Source organism: Pithys albifrons, chromosome 2 (assembly GCF_047495875.1).
Source record: "Pithys albifrons albifrons isolate INPA30051 chromosome 2, PitAlb_v1, whole genome shotgun sequence".
In the NCBI taxonomy this organism is placed as follows: domain Eukaryota; kingdom Metazoa; phylum Chordata; class Aves; order Passeriformes; family Thamnophilidae; genus Pithys; species Pithys albifrons.
This window is the reverse complement of record NC_092459.1, coordinates 30,147,979-30,160,607: the sequence shown is the minus strand read 5'-3', so window position 1 is coordinate 30,160,607 and position 12,629 is coordinate 30,147,979. Positions and strand designations below refer to the sequence as shown.

The window sequence follows — 12,629 nt, the reverse complement described above, 5'->3', positions numbered from 1 at the left end:
TCAGTTCTCCTGGTACTGCTAAACATGATCAGACTGTCTCAAGTTTCAGAAGCTGTTGTATAAACTGGGATTAATGTACTTTTGGGGACAACTTTGTTACACTGCTGAATGTAAGTCTGGCCCTAAATTTTCAGAAATTACTAATGATTTGTGTATCCTAAAACAATGGGAGGGTGCTATAACCTGTCATTTTGGTAAACTGGATGAGCTAACAGAATGGTTGGAAGGGTTTTATTTCAGATGCTACTTCAGTAAAGGCAAATATTTACAAATTGTATGTGTATATATTTTGTAGTTAAAGGTGCTCCTCGAAACTTAAGGATAACAGATGAAACTACTGATAGCTTTGTAGTTGGCTGGACTCCAGCTCCAGGAAATGTCCTGCGGTACAGACTTGTTTATAGACCCCTTACTGGAGGAGAAAGGAGACAAGCGACTGTCTCAGCAAATGATAGATCAACTACTCTGCAGAATTTGATTCAAGATACAAGATATGAAGTGTCTGTTATTCCTGAATATCAGTCTGGGCCTGGGAATTCATTGACTGGATATGCAAAAACTGATGAAGGTACCTGACAAATGCTGTGAATGTAGTAAGCTTGAGAACTCCCTGGATACTGACATGTTCATACTGAAAAGAGAATAAACCACATAACCCATTCATATTATCTCAGATGAACAGAAAATTATAACATTGCCCAGCCTACCGGAGAGGCAATTTAATTTATCAAAATGGCAATATTTCAATTTAAAATATAGTCTCTTGAACCTGTAACATCTGATATAGCAAGGTAACTTGGGCAAAGAATCTGCCTGTATGTTTAATTAACTGTCCTCATCATTCTTCATATTATCGGTGATATAAATTATATCGCTTTAGAGCAGATTCAGACCCTGTTTGCACTTTGTTTTGAATGGTTAGCAAGAAATTAATGAAACATTTTGATATACTGAAGTTATCACTGTAGACTTAACTTGTGTGAAAACACATGATCCTTTAACATGTATCATGCCTTATTAAACAAAATCCAGAGAGTACAGAGACAGTATGAATGTCCCGATCATTGCTGAAATTTCACTGAAATATCACAAACCAGAAAAATTATAATCAAAAGAACTGTAGAAAACCATAATATGTTAATTTCACATTTCATTAATGTTCTTTGACTTGATTCTGCAGATAGTGACTTCATCATGGATCTTGGTGTGTTGAAGTTGAGCATATATTGAGCGTCTAGTACATATAAATGTTCCAGAATTGAGTCTGTTTTAACAGAAAAAAAGAAATTTAAGTTAAAAGACTTTATTGGGCATTTTTGAGTAAGGAAGGTGGGAATGGACTTGTAAATTCCTAATTACGTTAAAGGTATACTGTAGCACTGTTAGTGCAGGCTATTCAGGAATTATTTTTTAGGACAAAATCCTATATTGTGGTAAGCTAAAAATAAACCAAGAAATGAGGCTTGCTTCAACTTGTTTTCAACCTCTTTTGACATGTGCAGTCCGAGGAAATCCAAGAAATTTGAGAGTTTCTGATGCTACGACATCAACAATGAAGCTGTCCTGGGGTGCCGCTCCTGGCAAAGTGCAGCAGTACTTTATAACATACACTCCAGTCACAGGAGGTGAAACCAAGGAAGTGACTGTGAAAGGTGACACTACCTCTAAAGTGCTGAAAGGCTTGGACCAAGCCACTAAGTATGCATTGACTGTGTCCGCCTTGTATGCTTCTGGAGCAGGAGATGCCCTTTCTGGAGAAGGAGAAACACTGGAAGGTAATTATTTTTTGTTTCTGTATAGTAATTTGTTTATTTGGTTGACGCTTATGGTGTCTTAAAGTGTCCTCCCAAGTTTTCTGGAATAGTAAATATATGAATGAAAAATAGGCATCAAACCACTCTCCTACTTTACATGGATTTTCCAAACCTACTATTGCCAGAGAAAAAAAAGTGTGTTAAATCACTGGTTGTGGAGAGGGCTCTGGGTCTTTTGAAACAGTTGCCAGAAGCACCAACCAAAACTGACTGTACTTTTATATCAGCTTCAGTGAAATATTTTGTTGTATAACTGTCATCTTCTGTACAGTTTTAGTGGCAGATTGTTCTTAATGTAAGATTAATTAATGGGGTTAATGTATCTAATACATTTGAAAACTTTGCATTGCTACTGTATTGAGACTGAAAATTGTTGAGAGGCCATTTTTGCATTAGGGAAACAATATTTAGTCTAGGCAGAGAGATAATGAATCATACCCTGCTTCTAACTAAGGACCTGGAGCTGAGCACAGACAGACTGCTGGCTAAGCATGAAGTCAGAGCCAGAGACTTTCTTACAAGGAGAGGAGGCTGCTTTTCCTCTGCCTTTTAGTGGAGAATTTCCCAGGCTAATTCTCTGTGAGCATTCTCAATGTCCTCTGTATGTTGTCAGAGGATAGGGAAAGCTGCCTGCTAGGCCTTGAAAGGAAGTGTGATTGCTCTGTGCTGGCCAGGCCTGTATTGCTGAAGGCTGGCACTGCAGTATGATACTTGAAAACATCTCACAGATGAATTATGCGGAATTAAGTCTTAATGAGTATATGGAATATATTTGACTATCAGTTTTTTCATCAGTCTCACTTTTTGTTTACAATGTATGTTAGGACACAAACCAGAAAACCTATTTTAAATAGGAAAATGTAAAATAAAATAATTAACAAAATTATTTCCAATGATTTGCCAATGTGCTGAATTCTTTGCACTAAAATCTAGGCATTTATTTGAACATTGCAGTTTTCAGCATGGACGCTCTGGATTCTTCTGTATTTGATGAAGAAAGGCAGATAGTCAATCTGAGATCTCATTTTTCCTTCAACTGAATATTTCTTTGTTCATTGACTATAGAAGGAGCAACTGAGAACTCTAGGCACCAACCCCATTGCCCACCACACTAAGACAAAGATCCAATTCACATGCTTCCACTGAGACAGGATGCAGCTGTCAGAGAATCAGGCACCTCGCAAGTTTCCTAACTCACTTGCTTTCACTTCCCATGCAAGATCCAAATGCTCCTTTTGAGGGGAAAAGAATCTATCTTCTGCCCAGAACACTGCTGAGATCCAAGTAAATGAGAACAGTTATAAACATTCTGCTGACCCATATCCTGCAGAAAAGCCAGAGGTGACCAGGACCAAATGAACTTCCCTGTTGGTGGTGATGCTGCCCCTTTCTGGGTCTAACACTTTTTTGGAGGGAAGAGGGAGAATGGAAATGTAGGCTTTGCACAGTCTGGGGGAGTTTAAATTCACATCACCATCTCCACATCCCAGCAGATTCACAAAGCTGTAGTATATGCTGGGCAAGAATCTCCTTTACTCTTTCCATTGAACCTGAGCCACTGTACACCAGGAGTGCAAATTTCACTCTCAGAACAAAAGCAGACTGTATCTCAAGTAGACAGGGGAGCTGACATCCCTGCTTTTTCCTCTATGTTGTCAGTGGATAGAGGAATGCCTGTCTTTGCAAATCTTGAGAGATCTCTGTCTCACTGATAAACAGACTGAATTATCCACTTCCTTAGGGAGATGCCTCATTTTAGTAAAGGTTTGACCAAGTTAACCATTTGCATTTGGTGGAAACATGTTCTTTGAGTGTATTTGTAGTAAACTCATGTGAGATTATTAACATGTAAATGTGGAGAGATGAAGTCTGTTTCAAATTCATAAAGTAAGGTTAGCTTTTTGCCTTATCATAAAACTTGATCAAGAGAAAAGTCGTTTAAGACATTGCCTAGAGCTTCAGTTAGAACACATCCTAGAGAGAGCTGTGGATGAAGTACAGGGAATCCAAAAGACAAAGACATCAGAAAAGCAGAATTCAATCTCAGGTACAGACTCTCTTGTCCTTTCAGTGCTCCTTGCACCACCCCACTGCCCAGGAGCTCTGATTCTTATTTGAACTTTCTGCATTGCTGAATTGTTAATAAGAAGAGAAAAAAATTCAAAATTAGTTAAAGAGTCAAAGAATTTAAAAGAATAGTTGCCTGTATCTCAGGAATGGGTTCATATGCAACCAAATGAAATTTAAAATGGGTGTTGCACTTAAAAGGTCACAGAATCATTTCTGTAAGAGATTTTGCTCTAAGGAACTGAATTAAAACATTACCTGAAAAATTCCATGACAGACTTTTTTCTAGGTACAAATATGAGTAAATAAGCATCCTATCACTCAACTGAATTACTTTGTATTCAGTTCTTCAGCTGAGCAGAAACCAAATTAAAAATTACTTGTACCATTTTGACATGTATAGTTTTGTGACTCAAATATAAATTCTTTGAAGATTCAGCTGTATTTGGAAATCCTATCAGGGTGCTCTCCAGAAAACATTACTCTTCATATTAAAACTGTCTATTTAATTTTCTTAGTTAGATAAAATGTTAGTAAGAACATTGTAGGGATGTCAGTCATTAGCAGGTGATCAAAGGGAAAGAACAGAATATAAATTTCTGTTTGTATGACAGAAAAGGCCTAAATGATGATATTTCCTCATGGAACATCTACTGTATATTTCAGCAATCGGCATATCTGCAGTTTTGTAGGGCAATAGAAGTACTTGAATTGAGTCAGAACTCTCTGAACATAGGTTGTAGATATTTTAAAAGGCTCTTTGAGTAATGGTATGAAAGGTTCTCAGAATACTTGTTGCAGCATATAAGACAGTATTTCACTGTATGGTACTCATTGAAGGATAAAATGACAAAGCCTTTGAGGAAAACCAGACAATTAAGAATAAAATGTTTGCAATTTTGGAACTGAAAGGTAACATTTGCACTTCAAAGCTTAGTATAGATGTTTACATGAGAAGAGAAGTCATGCTGGCCATGAAGCTAAAATATGGTTGGACCTGGATGAAAAGTCACACAGGTCAGTGAAGTGAATACTTGACTAACAAGTAGCTGAAATAACTTGTCTAACTGAGGCTGGAAACAGGACAGATCTTAACTTCTGGAGAAATAAACTTATCAACAGTAATGACAAAAAAGCTGTGAAAGGAACCATAAAAAAGTGTTTAGTATTTCAGTTAGTTTTTCCGTGAGCCATGGTGTCTGAGAAACAAAACAGTGTGGTGTGTGTTTTTCATTGCCAACAACACTGAAATACTGAGCACTTAAGTATTTTCCTATATCAGGAATCCCTACGGGGCTTACTTGATGTCTTCACCATATGAATTCTCACCAAACCTATTCAGTGATGCCATAGTTGCTGGACACTTCAACTCCTCATCATATCAAGAGCTAGGCTGGAGATTGCCTTTCAGACTGGGACTGTTGCTAGTTTATGGTATTGATATGTAGCCTAAGAGGTATCAGTTTGAGTGTAGCAAACATTTCAGCACTAGCAGGAAAATGAGACAGAGGAGTTTGATAGAGCAGCTTCTCCAGCTATCATACTCAAGTGGCAAGAAATGAAAAATCCAAACTCTCAGATGTTTATGGAATTTTACTGAATCACTAAATGGTCTCCTGCGATTAAGGGTGTAGGCAGACATTCTTACTGCCTTCAGTAATGATTTACTTAGCTCTGCATGTAGTAGAACTCACATGGGCAATTACACTATCTCAGACAAGTGTCTCCTTCAGCAGAAAGCAAAAAAATGGGAAGTTTTTAGACTGCTCTAACCTGATCTGCAAGGACATATCTGCCCAGGCATTCAATGAAGGCCCTTTCAGTTATGTTTGTTATCTCCAAGGTATTTTGGAGCAGTTGCAAATTGCTCTTGGAAGTTCCACCTCTTCCTCTGCTTTGCTCTGCAAGACAATTTTTAAGTATTTTGAAGTGGCTTGTTTGTTTCAGGATTCATGGGAAGATCAATCCACACAAACCCAGAATTCAATCTGTGTACTTGATATCATTACCCAGCTGGGTAATCTCAGTTTCTCCTTGTAATTTATTTTTTGCTAAGTATATGCTTGCCCTTATTGTTTCTCTGCTTTAAACAGAGAGGGCAAATATTCCCCCAAGTAATTGTAGATAATCTCTTCTACAAACTGCATAGCTCTCTGGTCCAATCCAAAGATAAACACATGTCAAAGGATCAGCATTTTATGAACTGTTCACAGACAACACAGTATAGAGAGGTTAACAAATGAGTAATCAGAAAATGACTCATTTCTGAGAGTGCTGTTCCATTACCAGGTAATTGTTATTCAGAGAGTTTATTTCTTCTTTTTTTTTTTTTTTTTGTGTGTGTGTGTGTGTGTGTATTTGTGAGGTAGGAAAAGGGAAAAAGTGTTTTTACCCCTTTGTTGAAAGAGTGTGCTTTTCTTCTTCAGTAATCCAGACTTCAGGAAATTTATAGTGCTCTCATCTTTTATACGGCCTCTTTCAGTTACTGGCCGATTTTGTCTGTACTTATGAGGTACCATCAAGAGGTGAAAGTTCTGGAGCTTTATATTTCATACTGCTTTAAACATAATTGCCTGTGCAAATATGTGCTGCAGAAAACTGTTCACTGTTATTCTCTCACTTTCAAAAGTGTATGGTGATCCATCCATCACTGGGCAGCTTTGGTTGAGTCTTTCTATAAAGGTGCCATGGAAAAATTTTCCTCAGACATGCTTTTAGGCTATGTGTCCCCTCAGCTCACACAAAGTTGTTGAAACTGCTAAAGTAAATCAAATCAGTGGAGACTGCCATTTGCCATGGCATGGAACAAGACTTGTGAGAACTGGGGGAACTAAACAAGTTAGCACTGATGGTTATATCTGATGATACATAATACAGATTGAAGTACAAGCAAGAAACACCCATGGAATGTCTTAGGGAAAAATTCCCCTGTTATCCCCAAACACTCCAGAAAGCCATTTGGCTTTCAATATGTTTTGGGATTATATGATGTTGCCCAAGATCGTATACAGCAGAAATTCATTTACAGCAGAAATAAAATGCAATGAGAAACATGGTGAGGGTTGTGAATGTAAGCACAGCAGACAGTGAGCAGTTTGTGAGAGCTACTGTTTTCCTAACCTGTTTTTTAATAAGAGATGTGGTTTTAAGTCTTGCAAGAATTTGATTTTCTGCCCAAATTCATGCTGTCAGATTAAAAGAACATACTGTACTTTAACTGCTAAATAGATTAACTTTCATAATTTGCAGTTGTTTTAAAGAATAAAAAATTCATTGCTAGGTTAACCAAACTATAGAAAAATGCTTAAACTTAAGAAATCTCTGAAAAGTCTGAAAGCTGAGGATCCGTTTTATGAGTGACCTTCTGATGATGGTTATATATTTTTCAGAACAGCTTTAAGAATAATTGCATAACTGACTATAAGTAGGGAAGTCATTACACTTTCAAATAAGAGTTTCAGAGAAATTTAGGAGAAAAAGCTGGCTTATTTTTATTTTTTTTCTGAAAATTTTTCGATGATCAGATTCCCATCTTGCTTGCACTGAGAAATTTCAAAGCACTTCCGCTTATATCAGTGAAGAGCCTAGGCTAGACATGCAGTTGGTAAAAATGGACAAAGTTCTTTTGACATACATGAGATTGCTAGTCTCCATTAGCAGAGATGTCAACCCATTTTCTTTCTTACCAATGTGCATTTTGTAATAATCAAAAAGAGGCACAGTGTATTATTCAGGAGATAAATTGGAGAGATAATTATGTCATAGTCTCTTCCCTTTTAGAAAGAGAATCTTTATGTTTCAGTGATAGAGGGCCCAATGCTGCCACTCCGTTTGACGGGTAGCTATTTGTGCTGTGAGCGTTGGGCTGTGCTATAGCACAATTGTAAGTTATTTTCTCTTGTATACATTTCTTGTATCTTAAGTTTGGGGATCTGTAAGGGAGCTCTTTTTTTTAGTCAGAAAATGGATAGTAATTCTTTGGTAAAGAAATTATTTCTTTTTGCTGTTTCTATAGTAACATAAGAATGCTCTAGAAATGAATGACCTCCCACAGGCAGAATAGTACAAATTCAAGTGACATTTTCTTACAATGAGGTTTTTAGGATATCACAGACACTTTACGTAATGTTCAGACTGTGTAATGCTGCTTTCGTCCTGACAGAAAAAGGACTCAGTGTCCTCAGAGATTTAATGCTGTTTCATGCATTTTTAAAATTATACATTCCAAGATTTTTGAGTTTGACATTTGAAATTGACTTTTCATAATCTGTGGAAAGAAGCTTAGTTTTATCTAGAAAATGAAATATATACCAGAAAAAAAAAATAACACAGGGGAATGTTGAGTGAATAAGATATTTCTACATAGTTGAGAGCAGTTAACTGGTTAACTATTGGAAAAGTCAGATAAAATATTAAAGGGCCTGAATGTGAACATTTGTTGGTGTAATCTAGATCAGGAAGTTGGTAGTGTTCTGGCTAAAGTCCCTCTCTTTTGGGTCCTGGTTGGCATCTTCTTACCTTTCTGCAGAAAATGAAGAAACTTGCTCTAATGGGGTCATGTGAACATCCCTCTCTTTAACAAATCCTTGACTATTCCCAGCACCCTGCCCACGTCTGCTCTCTACATGCCTAAGGTCTGGTATTCCAACTACTTTTAAGTCTTGGAGGGAAGGAGATCAGCCAACCCAAGCGACTGCCTCCTCCAATGCTGCAAAGAGTTTGACCATTAGAGTAACACCTTAAAGGGAGTCTGTCATCATCTCCTCTGATGGGTGCACTTGGATCCTTGGTTGTGGCAACTGAGCCTGCGGACTCAGTGGGATACTCGTGATTTACACCCAGAGTAAACAAGGCAGGACTCAGGCCATAACATTTTGGTATATACCTCTGGAAGTGAAGGCTCATTTGTTTAGTTGATTATGACCTTTTAGAATGCTGGCTTAGATAAATCCTGTGTTTGACTTAAATGAAACGGCTCTGCATAAAATTTGCCACTGCAGGTTGATTTTGAAACCCAGTTTTAGAAAACACATCCAGAAAGTTGTTTAAACTTTGGGCCCAAACTGCATGTAAAAATCCCACTGAGGTCAGCTGGAGTTTTGTAAATATTTCTAAGGGGAAAGGCCATTTGAATAAGGCCATCTGATTTTTATGAATGTCAACATTTTAATTTTAGCTGATTCAGTCTTGTGTTCAATAACAACAGTGATTGCTGGAGAGCAATGGGAAGTAAGCCAAGTGGACAGAGGGAAACTGCTTTAATATCATATTGTGTCTCTGGCACACCACAGTGGAAAAACTTAATATGGAAACTGGACATTGCAGAAGTCCAGAACTGGGTGTAAAAGCACCTGACTCAAAGTTACCAAGTAGATTTCTTAAGTGTCTCTGCACTGAGCATTGGTAGAGGTGTACAGGGGACTGTTGGCAGTGAAAAGTGCTCTGAGCTAAATCTACCAAAGTGACTCTGATAGCCTGAAGCTGGTGACTGGCTTGCTCCCCCAGGCAGGGTTTTGACGTGTCCATGCAAACACTTTGTTCTACTGTGTATGCACTCAGCATGACTTACAGCTGTGCTTACACCAGCTGGCTTGCTGCTCCAGAGCATCACAGGACCCCATGCCTGTTGGGGAATAATTTTCATAAAGCAACTCCTTCCTTGCTTGCTGACATCTCACAGGCTGTATGAACTGATAAGTATACATTACCTTCCACTTGAAGTCAAGAAAAAGCAGAAGTCTTTTGACACCCACTTGCCAGACAGCACTTTTCTTTCTTGCAGTGTGCATTGTCTTTCTATGCTCCTTATCTGTCCTGCTTAAACAAGCAGGCAAGAAGCAGATGTAAAACAAGCTTATCTGAACATGTAAACCAAGGAACAAAATTGCTGTTCAGGTGTCACAGTTGTAGATTTTTGTGTGTGCATGAAATGTAGGGAAGTTACCTAGATGTTTTGTTTTAATCCAAGAGAAAAGTATTTCATAGGTCTAATTGTATGTTTGTGAGTGACTACATTTTACCCATGTTATTGTGGAGCATAAATATGTTTCTTGAGTCCGAGTGTAGCAGTTTGGATAATATTTCATGGAATCCTAATAATTTAAGACTTAGAGCTGGACTATATTTTAAACACAGCTGTTTCACTAATAAAAAAACCCAAAGCAAAACTACTTGTGGGAGATCCATTGAAACAGAAACAGAAAAAATCTGTGAGTGAACTTCCACCTCACACATAAGGTGCAAATCAAGTTGGTGTGTTATGTTAAAGAAGTGTTCTCAGTTGCAGTGTAACATATAAAAAGTCTAATTTCCCTTAGTAGGTAAGTTGTCTTGTCAGCAGTTTCCAACTATTTGAAGTAAAAGTTTTCCGTTTAGCTCTGGTGGTTTGGTAGGAATCCCAGATCCTTTCCTCTCTCTTACCTTGCCTTGTAAAAAAGACATTTAGTTCCAAAGAATATTTCTTTCAGAAGCAACATATTAAAGTAACTGCAGTTCATTATAGTCCATTCCAAACAAATTATTTTCCTCTGTTATTTAATGACCTCAATAATGACTTAATCAATAAGGTTTTTAAACAAGCAGTTATTTTTGCAGTATTTCCAACATATATCATTAACTGTAATGTCCAAGAGTAGACTTGCAAAAAATTGTGCTGTGGTAGCAGATACTTTAATACTGAAATCATGTTGTGGCAGAGCCATGTTTTAAAGTAGCCAAAATAAAGTGACTTGTATATTTATATTACATTAAAATATGGAAAGAAAGGTTTTTATTGTGAGACATCTGTGCATTATATCAAGTTGGGTTTTCCATATTTTTTCCATTTGGATTGCCTTAATAATTTTTTTTATTGTATGAAAAAGCCAAGATTTGGGAGTAGAAGCTTAAGAGCAGACAGAAAAATTGGTGTAATTTACTTTAGAAGGCAAATCTTTTTTTCAGGCTTCCAGGAAAATTGCTCTTTGGTTTAGATTCTGCCCTGGCTTTCATTTAATGCAGTCACTGAGTTTGGTGAGACTTCATAAAGCATGAGCTGGATCAGGCCTTTTCACTATAACTTTTTTCACTATATGCAAGTGCTGTTGTGAAATGATAAGTGAACTTTACCAAAACCTCTCTATTTTAACCTTTTTTTTTAAGAGAAGATGCCATAAATTGTGGTGATTTATATTGTGAGGCTAAAAATTGGTTTGAAGAGTAAAATTGTAAGGACTGATGCAGAGCTAGGATGGAAAAAGAATTGTCTCCAGAAAACCATGATGAGGTGATCCTAAGACTGTGAATTAAAATCAGAAAACAGCAGAACAGAAAGAGTTTGCTTACATGCTCTGTTAGCTATATTTGAGAGTCATCTTCATGATCATCGTGTTACCCTCTGATTCTGTAATCTGTGTAGCTCACAAATCTTTACTATATTCAGATAGGTTGACAATCATTTCCATTCATCATTAAGCTAAATGGGAATTGTTGACTCAACTTTAATGAAGTTGTGCTGGCACTAAGATGTTTCCAAAATGAAGCTTTCTACAAGTAGTCTTGTTTGCTCTAGTGGGATTGTATTTGGAAATGTTGCAGATTTGTGGTAGAAGTAAAAGACAAATGAACATGAAAAGTAAAAACACAGTATATGACTTTAAGCAGCTTGTTTCTCAGCCTGAAACTGCTTCAGGTTTCCAAATGTAGTGAGGTCTGTTATTGCAATGAGCCTAAGCAGTGGAAATTGGATAGGTACTGAATTTCTGTGTGTTCAAAGAATTTTGATTCTAGTCCTGTGGCTGCTATGGTATAATGCAGGTATATATTTTTATCAGTGAGGGCAAAACTGTGATGCCATGAGGCCACCTCAAGTGTTTAAGTCCTCTTGCTAAGTAATCTCTCAGGATTGTCCTGTACAGTGAGAAATGCCACAGAGAATACACACCAAAGAATCAAACTGCTGTGTGTGTATGTAGATCTGATTTTGTAGATCCCTTTTGCAGATTTTGCTATAATGAATCCATTGCATTAAACCCACCAGTCAGTGCTCCTTTCCTGCCATCAAAAGCAAGCCACTGCAATAGGAAAATTGTACATATGTTATAAAAGTATGTGAAATGTTAAACAGAGGCACTCCTTTCATTGCACTACTTTAAACCAATGAGCATAATTTTCAAGCCATAGAGTTACTCTGATGTGTTAGGTGAGACTCACGTATCCAGCAGACAACTGGATTTCACAGACTAATGATCTGCCTCCTGTGTTCCAAGCTGGCTGAAACAAACTGCAGGGAGCAAAGAGGTGCAGTTCTTATGAGTGGAAAGATGGAGTGTTTTCTGCTCTAACTGTGGCTTGAAGTAGCCAAATTGCAAATTAGTTGTAAACATAAAATGAAATAGATGTAAGTGGTAATCTGGAAGATAATAGTACTATTAAATAAGAAGAAAAAGTTGTCAGAGAAAGGACTGTTTTACTCAGGTAAAAGTTTCCTTTATTTAACCCCCAGAACAAAGTTGCACACATAAGGATGCAGATAAATGAAATGAATGAAAGAAATAAAATTATTTATTTGAGAGTTAAAACTTACTTGAGTTGCACCACATTTAAGTACTAGCTTTATTCCATGTCTTCAAATACTGCCATTTTTATTTTGCATATTCTAAGGCATTACTGCTAAGTATCTTGCATGATAAAGGATAGGATCATGCACAGTTGAAAACTAACTTGAAGCATCTTGTTGAAACATTCATGAATTTTCTCTTGGAACTACAA

The 12,629-nt window shown here is 37.2% G+C and overlaps 1 protein-coding gene across 4 annotated transcripts in view; it reads left to right on the top strand.

Annotated features, from left to right (window-relative positions):
* Window positions 1-12,629, top strand: part of COL12A1 (collagen type XII alpha 1 chain) — a 100,905-nt gene that overhangs the window by 20,647 nt on the left and 67,629 nt on the right. For all 4 annotated transcript variants that reach the window (XM_071548623.1, XM_071548621.1, XM_071548620.1 and 1 more), the window contains exons 12-13: window positions 296-568; window positions 1,503-1,775. In XM_071548623.1, the coding sequence (XP_071404724.1) occupies window positions 296-568; window positions 1,503-1,775 (546 nt within the window). The remainder of the gene's footprint in view (window positions 1-295; window positions 569-1,502; window positions 1,776-12,629) is intronic.